The 26,211-nt window shown below is 33.9% G+C and overlaps 3 protein-coding genes across 5 annotated transcripts in view; all 3 read left to right on the top strand.

Moving 5' to 3' along the window:
- The window catches only part of LOC132294168 (pre-mRNA-processing protein 40A-like), a 31,033-nt gene extending 25,927 nt beyond the window's left edge, over positions 1–5,106 (top strand). For 2 of the 3 annotated variants that reach the window (XM_059791926.1, XM_059791925.1), the window contains exons 28-29: positions 4,265–4,567; positions 4,687–5,106. In XM_059791926.1, coding sequence (XP_059647909.1) covers positions 4,265–4,567; positions 4,687–4,836 — 453 coding nt within the window. In that variant the 3' untranslated portion in view covers positions 4,837–5,106. Of the gene's footprint in view, positions 1–4,264; positions 4,568–4,656 lie in introns of all 3 variants that reach the window. The other variant, XM_059791927.1, reaches the window with a different exon arrangement.
- Positions 5,107–19,949: 14,843 nt separating this feature from the next.
- On the top strand, positions 19,950–20,772 carry LOC132286056 (uncharacterized). Its single transcript, XM_059788312.1, has one exon. It carries the CDS (start codon positions 19,992–19,994, stop codon positions 20,601–20,603), a length of 612 nt encoding a protein of 203 aa, XP_059644295.1. The 5' UTR covers positions 19,950–19,991; the 3' UTR covers positions 20,604–20,772.
- Positions 20,773–25,389: 4,617 nt separating this feature from the next.
- Positions 25,390–25,969, top strand: LOC132286044 (uncharacterized). Its single transcript, XM_059788301.1, has one exon. The coding sequence runs from the start codon at positions 25,529–25,531 to the stop codon at positions 25,721–25,723; it is 195 nt and encodes a 64-aa protein (XP_059644284.1). The 5' UTR covers positions 25,390–25,528; the 3' UTR covers positions 25,724–25,969.
- The last annotated feature ends 242 nt before the right edge of the window (positions 25,970–26,211 follow it).

Raw genomic sequence — 26,211 nt, 5'->3', positions numbered from 1 at the left:
ATTTAACGATGGTGTTAAGCTGTTCACCCCATCAATTTTTGATGTTCAAGTGCAATGGTGGTGTTAATTGAAAATAATTTGCTAAAGTGACTAATTTTTTGAAACATCATGAATAAAGAACTTTCAACTCAGATTAATTCTCGATCATGCATTGCATATGCAATTTGTCATTAAAGCTCTAACATCTAGGTTAATTATTCAGAGATTTTTAAATACATAATCATTAGAAAGACAATTGATACATGTTCACTCATATTCAGAACTACAACTTGAAACCCTGATCTGTATATCAACGACACTTGTTGAAAAGCAATTGAGTGAGAAAGTGTTTCTTGGCATTTGGTGTGTTTAGTGATTCTTGCGGAGAAGTGGAATTGACGATGCGGCTGAGAGAGTACCTCCACATGCATTGGGAGATGAACTGATTAGGGTTCATTCTTGTGTTGGTTGTTCAAGACTTTTGTCCAAGCCTAACCAAATATAGGTTGAGCCGACGTTTTGTTAGTGCAATCCCAATTTGAGATTTAAAAGTTTTCCAAGATGGTTTTAAATATATAGACCTTTTTCCTTTTAACTATTGTATAAGGGTTGGTCATGTTCCCCTTCCTCCCGTTCTAATAGTGCTAATTTATTTAATGGCTATAATTGTGGTGTCCCATTATAACATTGCTAATTTATATTGCCGCCTTTGGTGTTGTGGGGGGGTGGGTGGGAGTGTGAGAGTTGCTGAGTCTTCACAACGTGAGCATCGATAGGAGAGTATGCTACATAGACAATATCTACACAATGTGGGCGGGTCATGACAAATGGTATCAGAGCCAATCTCCAACTGGAAATGGGAGGGCGTGCACAAGCCCATGTGGGTCAGGCCAACAAGGATGCCTGGTCCCAAGAGGGGGTGATTGTGATTTGTGACGTCCTACATCGCCTCGGGCGAAGAAGTTACCCAGACTTGAATGTGTGGACATCCCCTAACTATGTGACGTGTTTTGAGAGTGTGTGCAAAGCGGACAATATCTACACAGCGTGGGCGGGTCGTGACAATAATGGCCACTTTCAGCAAGGAGTTATAAAATATGAATTCCTCGTTCTTTTTCGTTTTCTTTCCCAAATTTCCAACTTCTTAGCTCTTACACCTCTTTTAATATTTTAGATCTAACCTGTAGGAGTTCTAAACTGTGTTACCTGGACTTGTTGTTTCCGGCGAGGGTGTCCGTGTCGACACGACACGATACGGATACGGATACGGGATATGCGTCCGACCTTGTACGGTTAAGATCGGACACAGCCGTTGAAGAAAACCCTTATTTCAGTGGTCGGAAATTACTGGTTTCGCCGCGATTTTCAGGAAGGGGGTTTTGGAGAAGACGAGGGTTCTTCACGCGTTGGTTTTGCATCGGAACTTACCCTATTTGGAGCGTGTTATTCACGTTCTGACGCGTAAATAAATTTCAGCAGACAGCTGCCTGTCATTGTCATTGAGAAACGTGTGTATATATATATGGTAGTAGTATATATATATGGTATATATATAATAATAAATATGTGGTTAGTGGGTTACCAGCTATAACCCACTCACCACAATTGACCGTTTGAAATAAGTGTAAATTTACATTTTTAACCTTATAATTAAAGCATTTGTTTACGATGAAAAAATTAGAAAATAATGTGTAGTACTCCGTATTAAGTTGCGTTTTTGCCGCCTCAAAAGATCTGAGACTTCTTTTCTTTCTTCTCTCTTGTGCGTATGTGTGTGTGTGAGACTGTGTGTGTGTGGTGGGTTTTTGACAAGAATACCCCTATTTATTATTGATAAGGCAGAGACTATCATCTATGGTGGTTAAAGACTCTGATTGTTCTAGGAGAATGATACTCTCGTGGGATCTGCCTGATTCCTTCATACGGCCGCCGGCAGAGCCTCCAGACCGATGAGCACGGTGGTGCACGGTGTGGCTAGTGCGTCACCTGCGTCACCGCTTGGAACCGGATGATCTTTGGCTTAGACTTCTTTAGTTTAGGAAACCCTAGACTGAATACGTCTTTAATCTATCTGTAAGGCCTTATGGGCTAGTTAACTTATGGGTTGGCCCATTGGTTGAGGGTTTGGCCTGCTGTAAATTCTTTCTTTCAACACAATATTTACCTTATGGGCTGTTTAACTTATGGGTTGGCCCATTGGTTGAGGCTTTGGACTGCTGTAAATTCTTTCTTTCAATACAATACATTTACCTTCCAAAAAAAAAAAATAGTACTCATGAAAAATCTTCTCCCCAATTTTATTATATTATATTATATATTTTTTTTCCCTCTCTGTTTTCTTCATGTTATTTAACTTATTTAACAATTATGAATTAACATCATCTCTTACTTATCTAAGTTATCTTGTTAGTTGCTGCCTTATGCCATGCTTAGTTGCCTATCTGATTAAATTTATTAGACTATCACTAATATAATTTTTCATTTTTTAATATTTTGTATGCCGTGTCCAAGTACCCGTGTCCGAATTTTGGACACTTTTATTCCGTGTCCCCGTGTCCTACAATTGAATAGATTGGTGGATCCGACCTTTAGACACGTACCCGTGTCCGACACCCGTACCCGAGTCCGGGTAACATAGGTTCTAAATCACACGATTTAGGCCGAAATTTTTGAATATCATAAGTGATTCTATTTCTCACTTTATCAATTTAACCCAGAATATGCCTGGCAGAACTTGTAAGATGTTCCTATACGTGCTTAATGTTTCTTGTTTTATTGCTGCTTTCTTCCTTATATATTAGAGTCAGAATTCGAATGCATAGGTTGGATTTTAGACTTTAAATATGTGCTGAATTTATTTATTCTCTAGGTAATATAATGTATGTGAGTCGATTGAGGCTATGGCCTTAGTTAGAGCGGAATGGAAACATAGGAATGTTGTTGTTGATTGAGACTTTCTGGTCATGTGTGATGTGGTTCGCTGACTGAATCGTATGGAATGCCATGGTGTGGAGACTGTTCAAAGGTGATAAAGCTTGCAGTCTAATAGAAGATTTTTTATCCGTTTTTATAATTGAAACAAAGGTTTGTCAAGTGGAGTATTAGTTTGTTAAAATATATATTAGTTTTGTAAACGGTAGGAAGGTCAGAGAAATTTGGCTTTATTTTTTTATTTTTTATATTGTATCCTATTTTGGTTGCACTTATCTTAAATTATTTTGCTTCTACAGCTACTCTCTAGACTTATAAGTTGGAATTTAACCTTTCTTAGTTTCACTAATCAATGCAATATTATAGATGAATACTACATCATGGAACCTCATTTTGTATTGTGTTTGTTAATTCATCCATAATCATTTATTTTTTTAATGCAGATTCTTGATGTAAGCTTACATTGATTGAGTAGACATGGCATAAACATGATTATTGAATAGGACAGTTATTGAAATTTTAATTACTTTTTAATTTAAAATAAAAGTCGCATAATTTAGAGGATGATGGTATGTCAATATACGGAGTAATAAAAATTATTAATTTTTATTATATAATAAAAATTATTATATTTAGAGGATGATGGTCACCAATTTCAATTTTTCTTAAGAAAAAATTGGGCAATTTTTGGTGTGTTCTTATTGTTTCCAAGATTGTTGGACGTGGCTACTTTTAGATGTGTTGTTTGAAAAAATTAATGCTTTTTGTAACTTTATTTCCTATGCAGACTTGAATCGGTCTTGATGTAATTGACTTACAGAAACACATGCTTGTATAAAAGTAGTCAAAGACTAGTCGTCATCAGGACCTTAGCAAACCTGGTCATTGGCTTTTTAAGAAAATGCTATTACCTAGTGGTCATCCTGTGGCTTATGCCTATGCAGGGTTTTAGGTGGCAGAACTAGAGACAGATCTGACCAAGAAGGATAAATAAATAAATAAAGTATGAAGAACACAAAGGCTAGGATATACATGGTTTAGCAACTAGGGCTTACATCAATGGCACACAAAGCCTGAAGGGCTACATCACTTTTATTATACTCTCTCTTTTCGTTCACAATACAATGGTGAAGGCTAGAGGATATACATGAATGCTAGAGGATTTTTCTCCACTGATTTCTCTAGTAACGGTAAATCTTCAATAATAGGAAAGAACATCAATGCTGGAGGATTTTACTCCCGCTGATTAATCCAGTAAATCTTCAACAGTGGGTTTTTACAGATAGCCTCTAATTTTTTTGGGTACTTTTTCATTCTATTGTTACTGTTTCTAATAATCACCCCTCTTTTGCAGACCAAGAAGGATAAAGAGGGAAATGATAGAGAAAAGAGGAAGACAAAACACAGGAGGGAGAAAGAAAGAGTTGAAAGCAAAACAGGTAAAGGGCGATCTATGAAGGATGGAACAGAAAGTGATGATGCTGATAGAACAGAGACTGATGTTTTGGAAGGAAACAGAAGGTCAGGAAAAGACAGAGATAAGAAGCATAGGAAACGGCACGTAAGTTCTGTGGATGACTTGAGTTTTGATGAAGATGAAAAAGATGGGTCTAAGACTTCTCATAGACATGGCTCTGACCGCAAAAAATATAAGCAGGTATAATTTTTTTTTCCCCATTGATTATGTATGAAGATGTATTGCAACCATTCCTTGGATTTATAGTGTTCATCATGAAATTTGAACAGTGAACAAGATGGTGTCTTTTGTTGTGATAGATGGATCGGCATGGTGGTACTTCTGAACCAGATTGTGAAAGCCGACAGAGGAGACACAAGAGAGATCACCGGAACGGTTCTCATAGGACTGGTCACTATGAGGAACTTCAAGACATGGAACTTGGTGAAGATGGAAAGTTTGGTAGTTAGTTGCTCGCTAGTAAATTCTTTATTCTTGCTCAAATCTCATAATCATCTACAGCATGGATTAGATATTTGTTTTTGAGTGTACTTTATTATGTGCAGCATATCCTGGTCAGTGTTTGATGTTGCTTTCTAATTTGAACTTGAATAGACCTAACCTTATATTGTTGTTCTCCTAAAATGTCGTAGTGAAGATGGTGTTCTTGCTAGGTGGCTTGGATTTTTTTTTCTGATGTATATTTGCTACTTAAATTTTTGAATCAACTTGAGAAAGCAGTTTTGATTGTCGATCAGAGAATGTGTTACATAAATTAAAAAAGGGAAATAGTCTATCAAAAGTAAGTAAGGTTTTGAACCAATGCATTACCTCTGTTAAAACTTTGGTTGCCTTTAAAATGGAAGTGCTTTACGGAAAGTATGGGAGTTTAAAATAATGCTTTTTGTTTTGGGTGGTCTGAATGGCATGTTTTGTAATGCCAATAAGCTTATGTGAAATTCTTTTGTTTGTTAACCATTAGAACATTGTTTTGCACAAGTTCATATCAATAATGCAATTGTCACATACTCAACTGATGAAAATCTTGTCCCAACTATCCGCTGTTATTAAAACCACGCCTAGGCAGCAGGCTCAAGCTTTTCGGCTGCTATGTGCCCAGGTGCATAACTGGTCACCCTAAGCGCCAGGAACCAAAAGGCGCCGAAGTTTTTTTTTTTTCCTTCCTTTATTTTGGACTGTAGGATATTGTAAATGATGGAAAAGTGGTCCTTTCATACACCTTATAAAAGCAAAACCAAATAAAAAGAGTCGGCTGAGAAGTGAGAATTGCCAAAAGCCCCAAGGCCCCTTACTGATTGAAGCGCAGAGAGAATTGAAGAGAGGGAAATTGCAAAGCCCAGGAAATCCCACAGGCAAATAGCAGGCAGGTAACTTTCTGGAATTGGTGTATTAATTTGTTTTTATTGTTCTTGAATGTTTGGATGATGTAGTTTATGGATTTATTTGTGCATGTTTGATTTTAAATTAATAGTATTGACTATGGGAAATGAGTATTTTGATGGTAATTTTGTTATTCAATTGATAGGAGGATATGATCATACTCTCTTCTTATTTTGTAATTGTTACTCCACAGATCAAACACAACATTTATGAATATTAGAGGTCTATTTTTATGCCTGGATTTGAATTTTCTTTCTGAGAGTATCAAAAATCAAATTCATTTTCCACACAATTATTTTATTTCTATAATTTTTAGTGAAACAAACATCTGGTTATGTTATTGAAATTTCTTTAATGTTTAATTTTTAATACATATTTTGAAAAATAATAGAAAATGAACATGTATAAATTTAAAAATTTGGTAGTACGTTGTTATTTGGCACAAAAGAATTTAAAACTGTAATTGATGTATGATAATGTCTAAGAACCTTTCGATCTACAGAGAGTATGGGGCTTATTTGGAGCAAATTTTCATATTATCCTTGTTCTCCTGCCCTAAGATTTGGATGTTAGGTTAATGACACCTAGATGCCACTAACACGCGTGCTTCTGTCCATATAACATAGAACTTAATTTTGAAGTAAAAATTAGAAAGTGAATTAAAGACTTAAATCAAAGCTGCTAGTTGGTACTTCACCCAGTCCTTGTATTCAGTGCCTAATGCATATGTAGTTGTAACTACAGATAAGAGATAAAGAGAGAGGAGCAAATTTTTTAAATACGGTAGAAGTATATTCATATGGCCCACTTGTGTCTAGCATTGGTTGGAAAGCATTGATGTCAAATTTCATTTGGAGAAACCCTATATTGTTGCTTGAAGCCTCTAGTTAACTGCTGGGTTGTATGTGACTATTTTCACTGGGAGAAATAGAATAATGACCTACTCATGTTTTGTAGTCATAGGCTTGTAATTTTTTAGCAGCACTACCTTTCTCGCAGCAAGTGCACTTGTGTTGCGGAAGAACCATTGGCTTTGAGTTTGAGATAGTAGCTGTTATGGGTAGAAGAGGAACAAATTCAGTGCCTCTTTTCTGATGGAGGTATACGTTTATCCATTCAAGTTATTGACAGTTTTTCTGGAATCATGTTAACTGTTGTTATTTTAGACGCTTTGTTCAAGCTTTTGAATGTATTATATGTGCCGTACTTATCTGTCCAGCAGCGTGCAGGTATTTTCGCTATGCTTTATTTTTCCTGTCTCAGTTTCAAAAATGCAAATCCTGTTCCTTCTGATTCTGTAGCATTTTCCAAATTGCGAATCCTGTTCCTTCCTACTTACGTATAAGCATGTCATCCTCATCTTCATTTTTTAAGAATGAGTCTAAGTTTCTGGTGCCTGCTCGTCTTTTGAGCATTGCCTCTTCCATCATCATGTTTGCAACATCATACTCTAAGCTACCTATATTTTCAACTATTCACACTAATTCTGTTTCGGTTTAAACGTATCCGTGAAGGAGACTAAATTGTAATTTGATAACAATTTGGCGAGAGGAGTAGAGAGGAGTTATTGGTTGAAGTAAAACTACATCTTGGAATACCTTAATGAATCTGTGACAAATACTATCCAAGATAGCATCTTCTTTTCGTATTCCAGATTCCAATATGAATAATTTTATCTGCAAATTTCTCAATTCTTCTACCGTGTTGGACAAATTTGAATTTATCAGTTGGTTCATATTTGTAAATCTCTGAGATTTCATTCTTTATGATGAGATTTGCCCTCATATTACTGTGAAGAGGTATTTCTGTATGTCATCTCGATTCTGAAACCTTTACGGGAAAAATTGAAATCAGAAGTAGATTGATTTTCTTCTTTACTTGCTATATGCGTCGGACTATTAGTTTCGTTGTGAAGAAGAGTTATAACGTGTTTATTATGGAGAAAATCAACAAATTATAAATTTTATTGTTCGTCAGGTAAGAACTCTTAACTGTTTTTAATCAACTGGAGAACGTTCTTTAGATGACGGTTCCTCCAGTGCTGGTACTAGGTTGAGCTTCTTGCTTTCATCCATGGATCCCCACCGAAGTTGTATTTGAAGCAGCCTTTTGACAATGTAACTGACTGATTTTTATGCTTTGATGCCAATGGTTGGACTAATTAAACCTAATGCTTCATTTAGTTAACAAGACAGACAAAATCAAGTAAAAGATTGGATCTATGTTCTTGATGAGTGTAGTGCATGGTTGAGAAAGTTTTCCCTCTTATGAGTCTCTTAGGTTGTTTAGTTTCAAGGCTTTGAATAGTGTGAATGATTTCGTCCCTCGTATACAGAGAAATACACAATAACATGTATAAAAATGTTATATATAAGTTACAGAGGTGGATAGGGACAAAAAGAAATGGAAGAAAACAAAAGGTAGAAAAAGAAATCAATAAGTTCCATCGTTGAACTCTTTTCGCCATAGAGAAGCATTGGAACGAAATTCCATCCTAGTCAAAGAAATTTGAGTATCACATTTGCTCTCTGGTCTCCGCCCAAAAGTGGAACATCCCACATCAAGACCGTGTGTGGCTTTGGAGAGGACTTGGTTGTGGGTCTTGGAATTGAAGGATTTGTTGGGTTGAATTGGGTGACGAGGCTTCCATTGATGGATTTGAGAGAATTTATGAATATCAACGCCACATCGCTTAGAGAGGAAAAATACAGTGAGGATAAATATGTCATTTCAATTATTCAATAAAAGGGGTGGAGGGGGAGCGCTAGAGAATAATTGTGAAGCGCAAATGACAGCCCCCGTTTAGAAACTACGGAGTAATAATTTTAGGTACGCGTTTGCCCGTCATCCTTGAACATCATACTAATCTTCCAAATTAAAGCGTTCTTTTTTAAAAAATGAGGAAGGTACAAGTAATTTGCTTGTTTTTGGTCAATCTTGACAATTGCATATTGAGGCTGAAACAAAAATCATCGTAATTATAACGAACAACGAACGACTCAAGTTGTGCTTTGAACAATGAATTAAGCAATCTATTGTTACTAATAAGTACAAGTTTTGATATTTGTAAAATCATGAGTTAAAAGTACGTTTGTTACTTCATCTTATGAGCAATTTTGAGCGAGCTTCATTTGATTTAATATGATTTGGATGATCTTCACTAGTTTCTCTCTCCAACCAATACCAAGCCATCGTCCAACAATCATGAGCATATCATTTTTATTTGGATTTAGTTGTGTATGAAATCATAACATATTGTGTAGTTGCACAAGTAATAACCCAGATAGATGATTGAGGGCTTGAAGATGCTTGGAAATTAGTGAAAATTATTCAAATCTCTATAATTAACGGACTTTGGAGATTAGTGAAAATTATTCAAATCTCTATAATTAACAGAGTTTTAACACGTGATGAGGTTTAACATGTGCCAAACGGCATGTACCGTCTAACAGCTTATTTCATAATGTTACATTTAGAGGGTTATGGTGCACAGGAGGGGATTGAGATTGCTAATAACAAGATCTGATTGAAATAGTTTTTGAAATATTTGAAAAATCTAATAAATCTTTTATTAAAATATTTCAATTCAACGGTAAACAAAGAATGCTCAGGAGTCTTTGTTACCAGGAAAATCACATTTGTTGTGGAAGATTACATAATTTTCAACCGCTACAGGACTAGCAGTGTGCCAAGCCAATCCTCAAACTTGGGGCTGTTTGATATTTTTAGCATTTGTTATTTTTGGGTAAGTCATCAGTTTGTTTTGTAATTCCACTTTTGCCCCCTTTCACCCCCAACACCCCCTCTATAAATTCATCCTACAGTTACTCCCTGCTCTTTGTGTCTGTTTTACAACTTCCATGAAAACAAAGAAAATGTCTAAAGCCTGCATCCTTTTCCTGATAGCCGCCGGCCTTCTCCTGTGCTTCACTCTAACATGCGCCGACGTGCATGAGCCTTCATTTTCCGACGACAACCCTCTTCCGGTCAAAACTGGACATGGGGTACGTGATTGATCAGTTCCTTAAATATTAACCTCCATCTTTGAATTAATTATTATTATATTATGGTTTATTTTTCATTAAATAATTTATTTATTTGTTTTACAATTCGTAGGATGGTGGACCAGAGAAGGTCGGTGCGGGGGATGTTTGTGCAGGAGTTGGAGAAGAATTGACGACTGAAGAGTGTTTGACGAGAAGAACACTAGCAGCACATACTGATTATATCTATACCCAGAAAGAGAAGCAGCCATGACCATGATTCTACAGTACAACAAAATAGACTTGCAATACACGTTGTAAAAAGTACCTTTTTTTTTTTTTTTACAAAGTGTGAGACATCTTGTAAAAGGAAGAAGCGTACCAGTTGTGGAAGATATATTTTCAAGGTTCTATAATGTTTAGTAAATAATTTTAATATTAACAAGGGGTTTCACAAGTTGAAAATAATATCTTCAACAAGATTTAACCATGTTTTGAATAGGTCACTAACAATTACAATGGCCGCGTGCTTGTAAAAGCATTAAAAAAATAAATAATAATAATAATAAAAACTATCAACCAAATAACTATCCACAAGCATAACAAATAATAAATACATGATAGACTTTTTGCTAACGTGGAGATGACCGGATTTCGGATAAGGTAAGCAAATTGTGAGACAATTCACTCCTTATCAATGTCATAGCGAATAACTTCTAAGCTTAAGAGAGGTATAAACTTTTATATTGATTGATAGTTGCTTTGGTTTATTCGTTGCTACCGTAGGGTCTAAGTATCGGTAATTTGAGTCTAATTAATAGCTTCAGAATATACTTTCAGGATTTAATTGATACTATTGCATTTATTTTAACTTGATTAATTTGATCAACAAAAATTCGGGGGCATCCTTGGTATGGATAAAATGGTTTTTGTATATATTTATTTATTAAATATATTATTTTATCAAATAGATGCTTTTACGTGATCAAATAATAAATAATCACGGAGTTAAAATAAATGAATTAATTAAGTGATTGAATTGATGATTTCTATTATTCGATAGCTAAATTGTGAAAATCACTAATCTAAATGTAATGTAATTAACTATATATAGTTGAATTATAATTAATTTAATAATGGACAATAATAAAGATAATAATAAGATAATGGACAATAATAAAGATAATAAGAAACTTTAACAGACTTACAGAAAACTTTCTTTATTGAACTTCCAAACTATCCAAACTAGTACAGAGAAATATTACAAGAGGAAGAAAAGGAAATTGAAAGATACATTGAAGGGAAATTTTGCCCTCTATTTATACAGAAAATGGACTTGAAATTAACATTTTGAAGTCCGCATAGTGCATGGGATCGTGTGCTGGAATAATGCAGTCGGTCGGCCCACCACTAAGTGCTATCTCCTTATCTGATGGAAAGTAGACATCTGATTAAGGAATTACTGTGAAACCAAAGACTTTTGGGAAAAGTACTCTGTCTTCTTCTGTTGGCAGGATAAGAGGAATCTTTACTTTTTGGGTGGATTCATCTTTTCCATCAAGTGGCTGGTGAGAGAATCCCAATAATCAGCTACTGTGGGTTCATCTTCAGAAATAAGATCTTCATTGGGATCTTGTGCATAACCAGCTAGACAGGAAAACTGATTACCATCTTGACTGGTCTGGCTAGAGACTGATATCATGGAGGCATCATCTTTTACTGTCGATGTGGAGGAATCAAAAGTTGTAACAAATTTATTCTTCATAAAATCCATGCATTTAACCATTAAATCTGCTTCGGTAATTAATGGTTGTTGCTTTCTGATCATATCTTTAACAAGTTCAAATGGGTTAAAGATTTCTGGTTCTGGAATAGTTAACTTTGGAATCTTATCCATGTATTCCATTGTTTTCTTTCTGATAAGATGGAGGAGGGTTTGGATAGGTTCTTGAGTCATGCCTGACCACCATCGGTAATAAAAGATCCTCTGAAGGACTGGTAACTTGTCAGTGGTATAACCACATTGGAAATCCCATTTCCAAATCCAAGGGATTCCAAATTCAGTAAAGAACAATAGGGTGGATTTCCCTACTGGAATATTATCCTGTCCCTTTAATTGAGGATGAAATTGTTGCCATGGCAAGTATAACTGCCGCATAGATTCGGGCAAAATATCCAGATTAGGGCCAAAGATAGCCCACCAGGGTATAACCCAGTTTGGGAAATCAGCCTTAACTGATTGAGGGCATATCTTGAAAAACCAAGAATGCTTATGCTTCGGATTTTGGTAAAAGAACGAATATGTCCAAGTTGAGATATAATCCCAATAATTGTAACTGTGACCATAGGATATTTTCCTTGGCAAATTAGGATTTCATCCCCAGTCACTAGGCCGTATAAGCCTCTTAAAGATAGCTTTACTATAAGTAAGAGGACTATCTTTGGAATTAGGAAATTGCTTCGTGTGGTCGATTTCCACAGAGGAAGGTTCAGTAAGAATGGCTTCATAGATATATCTATGGTGACCATCCGGTGCAGCATATTGTTGAGTTTGGAAATATCTGGATTTCACTTCCCAAAGATCTGGCATCCATTGCTCATCCTGAGAATCCAGTACCAATACTGTCTGAATATACCTTTGATTAGGTATCCATGGAGTTTCTTATTCAAGAACCTCTTTCATGGTTGGTTTCTGTTGTTTCTGTTGTGTACTGTTGCTGCCTTTAGAAGGTGTGTTGAGTAGATCAGTAACATGATCCAAATATGGAAATTGATCATCATTTAGTGGTATAACCACTTTGGCTTTAGCCTTGTTTTTGCCACGAGCCTTTGGAGTATTACCCCGGCCCTGCCCATGGGGGGGCTGATTCATGAACCTTGCAAAAATTCACGAGTTAGAAAATCAGGTAAAGAATTAGAACTGCCTTTAATATATTCAATAGAAAAATCAAAAGCAGATAAATCAGCTTGCCAACCAGCAAATAGCTATTTGGAAACTAAATTCTTTACATCTTTTTCCAGTACTTGTTTAACAGCACTACAATCAATGCGTAATAAGAATTTCTGATTGATTAAATCATCTTGGAATTTATAAATGCATTTAACCAAAGAAAGAATTTCTTTTTTGATGGTTGAATAATTCAGTTGTGCATTTTTCCAAGTTCCTGAAGTGAAGCGAACAAGCTCCTCTATTCCTATATTTGGATTCTTCTGTTTAAGAACACCACCATATCCAATATTGGATGCATTTGTTTCCACAATTTTGAACCATGAAGAATTGGCTAGAGCTAAGCAAGGAATTTGTTTTGCTCTGAGTTTAATCTTCTGGACTGCCTTGGTGTGTTCCAAAGTTCATGGGGAAGGAGATTTCCTTAACCTGGTGTACAAAATTGCTGTATCCTGTGCAAGATCTCTGTAGTGGTTTCGAATATAATTCAAACTATCAAGAAATCTCTGAAGTTGAGTTTTATCCTTAATTTCATCTGGAAATTTAGAAGCAAACTCAATACTGCGATTAATAGGTCTAATTTTTCCATCACAAATTTCATGACCAAGAAATCTGACCTGGGTTAAAAACAGTTTCAGTTTAGGAGCAGAAACTACTAAACCACTTCGGTAAATAACATCTTTGAAAATTTTAAAGTGTTTTTAATATTGATCTATTGATTTTGAAAATATGAGAATATCATCAATATAAATAATAGAAAATTCAGTATAAGGATTAAATATGTCATTCAAAATATGTTGAAATTCTGAAGGGGCATTTTTTAATCCAAATGGCATTACTGTCCATTCATACTGTCCAAAAGGTACACAAAAGGCTGTTTTGTACCTGTCCTCTTCTGCAATCTGTACATGGTAATATCCAGACTTAAGATCAAATTTAGAAAAGTTTACAGCAAATTGTAACCTATCTAAAAGATCTTTGATGTTGGGAATTGGATATCGGATCCAGCTCAAAGCAAGATTGAGTGGTCGATAATTAATAACCAATCGAGGAATTCCTCTTTCCTTTTCAGCATTTTTATTGACATAAAAAGCTCTGCAACTCCATGGGGAGTGGCTGTCAGTAACAAACTTCTTTGCCATTAAAGAGCTGATTTCAGTTTTGCATAATTCCAAGTAGTCAGCTTTCATGTGGCTGGGACTAGCTTTAGAAGGAATCATGAGATCGGTAAATCCCTTTTTATAGGGTAAAGAAACAATATGCTTCTTTCTGGCCCAAAAAGCATTAGGAATCTCACTACAGATTTCCTTTAGAAAGTTTTGTCGTATTGACTCAATTTTCTGTTGCTCAGTGGGTTGTACCAATCTTTGATTAATTGCTAAGGAGGATACCTCCTTTTGCAAATAATTCAGTTGCTTTTCCTTAAAGATAATGTTATCTTTAAGAGTATTGATATGCTTATTTACTGGTGGGGTCAAAAACTGAAAAGTAATTGACTGGCCATGTAAATTAGAGCATATTCCATGAGAATCAATTTTCTCAATTGGCATGATCAAAGCTAAAAAGGGAGTGCCCAAAATAACTTATTGTGCCATATTTCTGATGAGTAAGAAAGTAGATGGTAAACAAATACCTTCTTTACAAATGAAAACATGATTAAGTTTATACTTAATCTGCATCTTACCACCACTTGCACTAGTAAGACCTTGAGTGATTTTCTCAAAATATTGAGTAGGAACCAATCCTTCCTGTATACAGTTCATATCTGCACCACTATCAACTAAGGCAATAGCATTAGTGATGGTGTACTCTTGATTAATTACCAAATTGATAGATATATACCATTTTTGGTAAGTAACTTGATTCAAGAGTTGAAGATAATTCGTGCTTTCGAATTGAGGAACTTCAATCTGGGATGATGAAGTTTCAGTTACAGATTTTGCTTTTAAAAGAGTAATTTCCAGTTCCATCTTAGTTTGACGAGACTTTAACTGGCGAATTTCTTCTTTTAAAAGATTAATCTCCATTTTGAGATCAGGGAGATTAGCAGGACGAGAATTTTGTCCTTGGTGTTCTAATCTGCTTAGAACTTCTTTCATGCTGTAATGATTTTCTGCTCGCAGAAAATCTGGATTATCAGTATCCTCATTAGATTGTGCCAAAGCAGAACCTATTTCAAAGACTTTCATCTTGATTTGAGGATCCTGGATATGATCTATAAGATCCAATAAGGATTGTTGAGTCGAAGTCAAAACATTTAAGCTTAACCCATTCATTTCAACAATTGCCTTATAATAATCATCATGAGAGGGATTACAGGAACATTTTGGATTTGGATTTCCAACTTCTGCTTCAGAGGAAGAAGAAGACTGTAATTCCATAACAACATCCCCATAATCAGCTGATGATTCTGATTCAGAAGAACTAGTATTAAGTAACAATTTACTTAATTGAAGTCTTAGTTTATCTTCTATGTGAAGACTACTGAGCTTCTCCTTAGTTCTGCACTTGTTTGCATAGTGGCCTATGCGTCCACATTTGAAACATTTAGCCTCAGCTTTGGGCTTTCCTTTACCCTTTGCTTTAGGAATATATTTCCTTTTAGGCTTAGTATACTGTCGAGAATTATCCTTTTCCTTTGAATAATTCTTTCTTTTGGAATACTTCCTTTTATAAGGTTTTTCAACCTTATTTCTTTTCCTAGGTTTAGGATAAGATAAGGGAGTCTGGTAGGCAAATTGATCACAAAATTCACCCACTTCCTTTCTACCAGTTAATCTTTGTGCTTTTAACTGGGATTGTAATTTCAGATCATTACAGAGAGCTAGACCTTCCTGGATTACAATATTAACTAATCCACCATAGGTATAGTTTCTGTAAGGGATAGAGATACCATTATGCATATCTCTAAGTTTTTCCCTGATTCTTTCAGCAAAAAAGGTTGGTAAACCATCCACAAATTTTGCTTTCCAGTGCTCATGATTTGCATCATTATGTTGAAGAACCTTTGCCAAGAATACATCTTTATACCACCGGAAATGAGTTAAAGATGGACATCTTAGATTCTGTAGAAGTTCACGACTCCTTTCACTATTAGCACCTTATGGGCCAACAAAATGTTGGATAATAGTGGTGATGAGGGTGTAAACCGCATCCGGAGCAGATCCTGGTTGTTGAGTAGCTTCAACTTTAACTATCTTGGTATTAATGAATAAATTGAATTAGGTCAAATGGGGCAGACATTATTATTTCATTGAAACCATGAAGAAAGTAAACTCAAAAGATTCTCCCCTCTAGCCCAACTATATGGATTCAAGCCCAAGAGATGGGGTTAAACAAATGATTTGCAGAGGTTGACAGAAGCACCTCAAACTATGAAAGATTGATATATACACTCCTAGTTGATTGTAGGAAGTCTTAATTACACTCCAAGAATCCACTATATAAGGAAAGTTTGTAGAGATATCTTTACGGAGTGTTGTCCTAGTATATACATATACTAATGTATATTTATCATCACTACCAAATATTTTAGGGTCTTATTTGTTCATCTCTTTGTTCCCATGAACATAGTTCGAGGTTTCTCCATCAAAGAGGACATAGGGGAAATTTTTGAAGGCATGAATTTCATAGAAGGAGCAAGGAAATTAAGGAGGCAAGACTTTTGACCTTTTATTATCATTCTTGAGGAATGTGTGTGAGATTTATTGGAGTGGATTATGTTCAAGTTAATTTATTGAAGCAATCAAATATTTATTTGATTCTTTCCTAACTAAATGTTATTGCAAATAAAATGTCTAATTAAGTGTAACCTAACATTGAGGGTTTTTGTGTGACTAAGAGAAATGTCTACTTGACAAGATAGAGGGACAAACATGAGAAGCTTAGAAAAGCTAAACCAAAAAAAAAAATAAATAAATAAATTCATATTAAGAGAGTTGAGCACTCTATCAACTAAGCGGATAACACCACTCTTCTTAGATAGTTTAATTGTGGCTCTCTTTGTCTTTGTCCATATTTTGCTAGAAGTCTCTATTGCTCCTTTGGCAGTTAATTTGCTGTTGCAACAACAGTATTTTGTTTGTTTGGGCTGGTCTTTTTGGGCCTTTTCGGCCTTGGGCCTTCTTCGGCTCCGCCCTTTCTTTTGTACAGGCCCACTCTTTTTATAATAAAAAGGTCAACCGGTTTGTTTTGCACGGTTTGGTTATTATATCCTTATTTTATAGTATTACATTTTACCATAATGTTGTTGTACCAACTATAGAGGAGCACATAAGTTGATTTAACTTTCTAATAATAAGAGCTAATTGAGATATTTTTTAAAATTTTTTGAAAGTCAGATAAATTTTTTATTCTAACGATAATTCGATAAACAAAGAAAGCTCGGGTGTCATGTTACATAGATTGAAGTCATAAATTTATTTCATAAATCAGTTTACCAAACGTGGCACAATATACTTATTATATATAATCTCACATTTGTGGAAGATTTAGATAATTTTCAACCACTACCAAACTACCAGTGTGCCAAGCCAATCAAACTTAGGATTTGTTATTTTTGGGTAAGTCATCATCAGTTTGTATTGTAATTCCATTTTTGCCCCTTCCACCCCCAAAATGGCTCTATAAATTCATCTCCACAGTCCCTCCTCCCTTTGCATCCCTGTTTTACGACAACTTCCATGAAAACAAAGAAAATGTCTAAAGTCAGCACCCTTTTCATGATAGCCCTTCTCCTATGCTTCACTCTAACATGCGCTACCATGGATCCTGGTCCGGGATTTAACGCCGAGTCTTCGCTCAAAACTCTGCATGAAAAGGTACATAGAGATAATAAACATTTTCAATTATATTATATTATGGATTTATTTTATTTTCTTAAATTGTTTTTATTAATTTATTTTTATTTTTTTAAAGGATGGTGAAGTGGGGAAGATTTGTGGAGGAAATAAAGGAGAATTGACGACTGAAGAGCGTTTGGCGAGAAAAACGGTCAAAGCACATACAGATTATATCTATAGCCAGAGAGATAAACAACATCCATGAAATCATCAATATATTTTTATATGGCTTAAAAAGTCATACATACATATATATATACACACACACACATACATAAATATAAATTTTTAATATATATTGATCAGTTCTACATGCATTCATAGGTGCATAAATGTAGAGGCTATATGTTCAATTCTTTTGTTGGCCTAGACATTTAAGTTAATTCAGAGATCTAATTGATTGATTCAATGTTTAAGCATGGTTCTCTTATTTTGTTTGTACAAAATTGTAAATAAATAATATTAAATTGAGTTGTTTGTATTATTTAGTATTTTTCAGTGTAGTGATGGTAAAAGTATGAAAAAAAATATTTGGATAAAAATGTCCAATCAAACAATCTAACTTATGCATGTGCATTCTTGGATGCAATGATTCACGTGTCTCATTGTCTTGCATTCAAAGGTGGAGTAATGCTTGGCCATGCTGTTCGGTTAAACTTTTCTACCTAAGTAGCGTGATTTTAAAAGTATTATATTACATATGTTTGAGCTAAAAAAAAACTAATCGGGATATCATAGGTCCTACTCCAAAAATCAAGAGGCATATTTGTAGAGAATAACACTTTTAATATATATATATTGAATGATTGAAATGAACAATTATCTCAAGATCAGAACATGAGTAACTCACATAACATGAGTAAGACGATATTAAACTAATAGGTGTGTTACTTTCGAAGTGAAATGCTGAAAGTTCTAGTCTTTCTTTTTCTTTTTTTCCGGAAAAATAAATAGGTGTGTTACTTTCTAAGGGAAAAAACAAAAAACAAAAAGTATATTAATTGGGTCCGAAGCTTGGGAAGAAGGCAACAGTAGTCGGATATATGTTACATCCCTAAAAGACCAGCCCAACAAAACGTGAGAGCTTGGACCTAAAATGCCCAACTAAATTTTGAGACAACTGGCCTGGTTTCGTAAAACACCCGATAAGTTATTTATTTATATATATATGGCCCAACGGTAAGATTTAAACTAGAAATAGCCTTTCCACTTGGAGATAAATATATATATACATCTGACCCTCATCATATCCTGCTATTGGAGGAGTTTTATATAGTGAACCAGCCACTAGAACTTCAAATTATGATTGTGAACTAACAAAAACATTGTTAAAATTTCTACGATACATATCATGAAAAGTTACCCTGTACACATAATTTAACCAAAAAAAAACATTCATTTTGTACATTATACAATCCGTATAATCCATTGAATTTCACAATCCATATAATAATTCATGTAAAAATAATAAAAAATTATTATTTTTCTTGAACCATAGACCACTTAGTGATCTAATTTAATTTCGTTGTGATGTCTTATTTATTGTTATTATTATTATTTGGGGATAGTTTTACCGTTTATGGGCTCTATAAAGGGATTTGATTGAATTGGACTATGTGATTGGAAAGGAACAAATAATTTTAGGAAAAGATAATACTAAATGGATCTGTTAACAGTGGCGGGCGACCAATTGATATCTAAGGTTTCGTTTGCCATGCGTTTTGTTTGTGTTGTTTTTGTGTTTGGGTTGCCTATAATGTCGATTTTGGTAACAAAAGCAGGTTTGATGTGGCCTTATCTTATTTTACACAATACTAAAACACTTCATGAATAGTGGCCCAAAATCAAAGCACTAAAAAGATGTTTTTTTTTTCCTTGTTTTGACAACGGTTTATGGTCCAAAACCATAATTGTGCATGTTTTTGTTTCTGTTTTCGATATTTCCACATCAAAATATCGTTCTCAAGTGTGCTTTCGATTTTTTTCCAAAACACTCCTACAACAAAAATACGTTTCTATTTTAGTCAAAAACAAAATGCCTAAAACAAGGCGTATGCCAAAAGAGCCCTGGCAAACACTAATAATATTATGATATAAAAAAATAAAATAAAATAAAATGAACCAAAATTTATACACAGGGAAGGAAGTGTTTTTGTAGACCCAGTTGAGGAATAAAAAATTGGGACTTTTTTTAAATTTGAGAATTTTGTTGGACAATGAGTTAAAAAAATAAGAGATCTTTTCAAATTATTGAAAGTTATTTTTAAGGATTTTTGTTTTTTTTTAAGGAATTTAATAGGGCCCGTTTTAAAATTATCAGAAATACAGTATAGAATTAGTAATAACAGAGAAGTCCTGCCCCCATTGAACCCAATGTGACTCCTAACGCTGCCCATTCGTGACACTATATATCATGATATTCTTTAGGTTTTAGTAACTTTGAAGATCAAAATATGCTCGGCCTTCAATATGCCATCTCTAAATTGGCGCCAAAAATGAACATTTCCCGCCATAAACACATCAAAACCAAACCAATTGTCCATATCCCAAAGCAATCGGAGAGTCACAAAACTGGTGTCACAAAAATGGGGAGAGAGAAACAGTACTGGCTGCTGAAGACGGAGGCAGGGGAGTGGTCGTGGGAGGACCAAGCGGCCAACGGAGGGCTATCGAAGTGGGACGGAGTGAAGAACAAGCAGGCCCAGAAGAACCTCAAGTCCATGCGCCTCGGCGATCTCTGCTTCTTCTACCACTCCGGCAACAGAGCCCGCCGCGTTGTCGGCGTAGTCTCCGTGGTGCGCGAGTGGTATGAGGATGATGAAGACGATGGTGGTGGTGGTGGTGGTGCTGTGGATGTGAGGGCAGTTGGGGAGATGAGAAGGCCTGTTGATTTGAAGGAGATGAAAGGGGATGGTGGGTTGAAGGGGTTTGGGTTGTTCCGGCAGCCGAGGTTGTCGGTGGTTCCGGTTCCGGAGGATATGTGGGACCGGATCTGTGAGATTGGTGGTGGGTTCGGGGAGGAGGATGGGGGAGAAGGCGGTGGTGATTCCCAGGCTGATGATTAATTATTTTGGGGGTGGGGGTTAGGGTTTGATGATTTTCGGGCATAATTTTGTGTTTTGTTTTTTGTTTGGTAAGTATTCGCTTACAAATGCCCTATGTAAAACTCAAACTCTGTGGTGCCCAAGTACAGTTCCTTTTTTGTTTATAAATATTTTATGGAGTTTTTGATAATTGGCTATTTAGTTATTTCACAAGTCACAATTTATTGACTCATTTATTTTATTATTATTATTTTAATGGATTCTTTTTAATTCAAAATTTTGTTGTGGAGTAGGTTATTGTGCATGAATTTTCACAATTGCATGAAGGATGCAACATTGATTCAAATTTGTTAGCATATTTGGATTATTTATTAATTTGGATTAGAATTTCTATCTAGTTATTGTTAATGGTTGCCTCCTATAAAAAAATAAAAAAAATTACGATTTTGCAACTAAGCTTTAATTAACTGTTGTCGGAACCCATGTATTAGTTTCTCGTATTTAAGACAGGTTTTGATTTCTTCCTTGGTAGAACTATTATCTTTTTCCAATTGTTTTTTCTTTTATGTATTTTCCTTCAAAACATTTTTATTTATTTATTTATTCTCTATAACTCATATTCATACTATTCCTGACAAAGTTTTTACTCTATTATCCTTTTATTCAAGAGCTTGTCCAGTTGTGTTCAGGAACATGAGAGCATTTGCAGCTCAATCGCCAAGTCCAATCTTCGCGAACAAAGCGGCTTAATTGCGCTGCATCGGACTCGCGGGCTGGTTTGCAGAATAGCCCAAGTCCGAGGTAATATTTTTCAATCAAACTCCTAATACCATTCACCTCACATCCAATTCATTTCTATTTTTCATCATTTTTCTCAATCTTAACTATTATTTTTAATTTATTTTTCTTATCCATAATGAATAAGGTATTGTTGGAAATTATAATATCAATTCTAGTTTTCTTTTTTAGTAATTTGCAAAGATATTATTTGATTGAAAAATATTGTTGTTGAGAAATAATTTTATCATTTTTTATTTTAAAAAACTATATATAATAAAAAGTTTAGTTTTAGAAATATTTCTAATCATTAGGAAAAGGTTAAAAAAAATTAATTTAGATTTAAAATTTAGAAAGTTTGATGGAGTGCCTGTTTTTTAATGTTGCTAATGTAAATCTTAAAAAAGTTGAAAAGGCATCATTAAAAAAAAAAAAAAATTCAGTGAAGCTAGTGCGAATGCTCAAAAGGGATTAACTATTTTGACTTCCTTTGTTTCCTGCCAATAATATTAGCTGGTTAGAAAGTCTTGGCCCTTTACAATATTAATCTCTCTCTTAGTTGAGTGAGAAATCCATAGCATATAAGAATTGGGGTGGAGACGTGAGAAATGATCTTAACTGGGGGAGGTCTTTTCATCTTCTAGATGACAAAATATTCAACTCTCCTATTATATATATTCTATATTTCTTTATAATTAATTAATATTTTTAGCTTCTTAATTCAAACTAGCTTAAAGTTTAATCCTAATGTATACTATTAGTGATGAATGAAGTTTGAGATGGAGGCTTTTTCTTGGCGTCGTGTTTTCTAAGATAGGTTTTGGCCTTTTTCCAACTGTCTTGTTTTGGTTGGACTGAAAATTCATGGAAAATTCTAAGAAAATGAGAAGTTTTTTTTGACTTTCAAAGTGTTTGGATAGGAAGAATTGAAATATTTGGAGAGAGTGATTGATTGAGACTCTTATATCTATTCCAATGATAATATTTTCTTATATACATTCAAATCAATAAACTGCATAAGATATTGTTTTTTTTACATATTTTTTGCACTATCGAATCTAACACATTTGTATTTAGAATTAGAAAAAATTTAGACTAAACTACCAACAATTTCAAATCTATTGCACCGATTTGATGCTCTTAAACATAACATCAAAGTATTTCCTCTAATCAAATACATATAAGTCATATTGTGGAGTACCGATTAAACTAAATTTTAGTAATTTTTAAATTTGAAACGTCGATTGAGTTTGAAAAAAATAGACATTGTTTTCTCAAGGTATCTGTTTCTCCAATGGACATGGATGTATTTGAGAAAATAAGCATTACTATTTATTCTTTGTAATTCAAATTAGAAAAAAATAAATAATAATAATAATATATAACACAGACAACGAATTTCTCAAGTCGTCCTAACACACACATATACACACACACACACATACTTTATTCAACTGAAAAAAAAAAAAAAAAGAAATTATTTTTTTTTTCAAAAGGTAAGAAAATTATTAATTTGATTGGAACTGAAATCCCAACTCTTGTGGCACATAACTTTAAAATAAATTGTAAACTTGACCAACTGTGGTGGTTGCTTTTGATATGATTTTATTAGTAAAAAAATGAAATGTGTTGCACATGTTTCACGTCACTGTTTCACCATGGATTTGTTTATGCTGGCAAGAGTATGATCGGTTGAACATTAAATAAATTAAACATAAAAGAAGTTCATCAAATAATCAATCAGTAATTGTTTAAGGAGGAGACTAGAAGATTCATAAATAAATTGGATATAGGTTGAATAGTTTATAATTTATGTCCTTGGAAAAAAAAATACATATATTCCACATTCAACTTGAAGGAATTGTCCATGTACTGTCAGTGTGTGCTTACTGATGCCATAGTTTAAGACTAAACCAGTTCAAATGTCCGCAAACATAGGAAAGTGTGTTTAATTGTCGTAAAATATTTTTTAAAAAATAAAATAAAATAAATTTAATGAAAAACTTTATTTATTATTTTTTGACAAGTTATTTTATACTATTTCGCTTAATGAATTTGACCTCAACATCTACTTATACCTTTGACAAATATTTAAAAATAAAAATAAAAATATTATTTTACCTAAAAAAAAAAATATTTTCTAAAAAATATATTTTACGTTAAAACAAACAGAGTATAGAGTAGTTTTAATTATATAATTAGAGATGTACAAAAATCGTTAGATTTGTAAATTGATAAATCGATACGAATTGAATTGAGTCGTCACTTTGGTTCGATTTCAGTTATGATTTGAAAGAACGGTTAGTTTACGGTTTCGGTTCCGATTGCAACCCCATTAGGACTGGATAATACTGAATCGAACCGTAAACTAGATATATATATCTACTAATATTGATAAATAATAATATAACATATGTTACAAGCATAAACTACTCACAAGTACATAAGTATATTATAGAAATTTTTAAATTTGTTCCAAAGCTAATGAAAATAATTATTAAAAGAAAATTATGGTATTGGTTCAAATTTTTGAAGAATTGTTAGAATCAGTTCATTTCTAATTTAATTTAAAACCGTAACGAATTAAATCGTATGCATCTCTACTTATATTAACAGTTGTGAACATATTAATCAACAATTTAATATGATGCAATTTTTATTATATTACTTATAACTTAATATGCCTCATTCAATATCTACGTGTAATTTAGTGTGAAGTCATATTGCACTTAGAATGGACTGAATTGAATTGCCGACCATTGGTCAAATTTGGAGTGATATTCACATTTTTGGAAGTTGGACTTGGCTTTTTTTATTGGTGGAACTCAAATGTCAAATATGCAATCGAATTGGTTTTTTATTCGTGGAAATAAATACCTCTTTCTCAAATTGCCATTCACATTGCTAATAAATTACGTTGTCTCTCTCATCATATTGTATTTGAAAGAAATAAAAGAGATTCTGTCCAAATTAGGCATTAAGAAGCGAAACATCAAAAATGGAAACCTACACAACGACAACACACCCAACATTTAGTTGATTCATTCTTGTTACACTAAATTTAAATGACCTTGAATTCACCTCTTCACAATGAAACAAATTTAGACTATGAATATTTTATATTTAAATACACATTTATCAACCATGTAACAATCATGATTTTTCTTTTCTTGTTTAACCATAATTTGACCAATTTTAGTCTAAATTGATCAAATAACCTAATATGAAATTGTAAATAAAAATATGAGCTCGTATCAATCATTTTATATCTTGAATTAATTATCATCCAATTGAAATTGTACTAAAAAAAAAAAAAGTGAGTGTGTAAATGTATTTTTTATTAATAAAAAATGAACAAATAAAAACAAAAAAAAGGGGGCAAAATACAAGTTGATGTATAATAATTTTTTTTTAAGAACGGGGCATTTTAGAGAAATAATTGAATGATTTCAAATTAATAAATGACCGACACGCAAGTAAACAGTGATGCAATTACTTGCATAATAGTCATTTTTTTTTTTATTCATGACAATAATGTTAGGAATTAGTTGTCAGCATGATTCGTATCGGCCGTCGTGATGTAACGGAGTTCGGCAAATATTAATGTAAATTGATTAATTTATGAATATATACCATATCGATCTCTTGAAAGAAGATTGTACCAGTTGATACCACGAATCATGGTTATTAGAGGAGTCCAAGGCTGAAATGGGCTCTCGAACGGAAAAAGTAATCCAATAACTCGGACAATACGGCACTTGCACATGATACTCAGTTATAGGCTGAAAACCATTACTTGGGGGATTATGTAATAATTATCCGCCTTGTACTTAAAAGAAAATAATAATAAAATAAAAAATAGAATAATGTGTACGGAGTAATATTATTTAAAAAAAGAGGGGGTTTTATTACTCTCCAGTCTAAACGCAATGGAAGTCAATAGGTGATGAGCGATGACGTGGCGACATCAATAGTGGACACACGTGCTGTACGTTCCCCGAGACCAGCAACATTAAGAGGAATCAGAGTCTTTGAAAAACTCTCTATAAAGTTTAAACTTCAAACCAAACCATATTGAAACAACGAACGACCATTTCCAGTGGTTCTGTGTTTTCGATTCTCACAGTATATACATACATATATATATATATATATATATATATCAATAGATGGCGAACCAGTTGGGGAATTTAGTGCAATCGATAAAGTCAAAGGTTCGAGCCCTGAAGAAGTCGAAGAAGCCGTACATCAAGATGGACAAGAGCTCGAGTGTGAAGGTGGAGATCCGTAGCAAACAGGCTCGCAAACTCATCGACAAGACTCTCAAAGTCGCCGATCGCCCCGGCAAGCGTACCGTTTCTTGATACACTCTCCCACTTATTCTCTCTCTCTCTCTCTCTCTCTCTCTACATATCTATATGTGTGTATGTATAGGTATGAATTTGATGGCCGATTCTGTGTTTTTCCGGCGTCAATTATTAGCGATTTGTCTTCGCTTTCTTCGCGTTTGGGTTTGGAACCGTTTCGGTTTTCATTATTAATCATGCGATTCTAATTATGATTTTTTTTTTATTAGTCATTTATAGAATTGCTGTAGTGGATTACTTAAATCTCTGTTGGGTGTGAATGTGAAATCTCCATAATCGAGTTGTCTCTCCTCAGAGAGATGTTGTTAATGTAGATCATGAAAATTAATTAGAAGTATTATTATTCTAATTACAAACTGATAAATGCTAATTATTTAGTGTATACCACTTATAATTTTAGGGAGGTGATAAATATTATAAAATGACATTATTACCTTGCATTGATGTTATTTTTCGTTTAAGAAAAATGAAAAGGAGTGCATTTA

This window comes from Cornus florida, unplaced genomic scaffold (genome assembly GCF_030987335.1).
Source record: "Cornus florida cultivar Cherokee Brave unplaced genomic scaffold, ASM3098733v1 CherokeeBrave_3.0.0_Hap2_Chr02, whole genome shotgun sequence".
NCBI classification, from domain to species: domain Eukaryota; kingdom Viridiplantae; phylum Streptophyta; class Magnoliopsida; order Cornales; family Cornaceae; genus Cornus; species Cornus florida.
The sequence above is the reverse complement of the archived record's forward strand: the minus strand, read 5'-3'. Positions and strand labels throughout refer to the sequence as shown.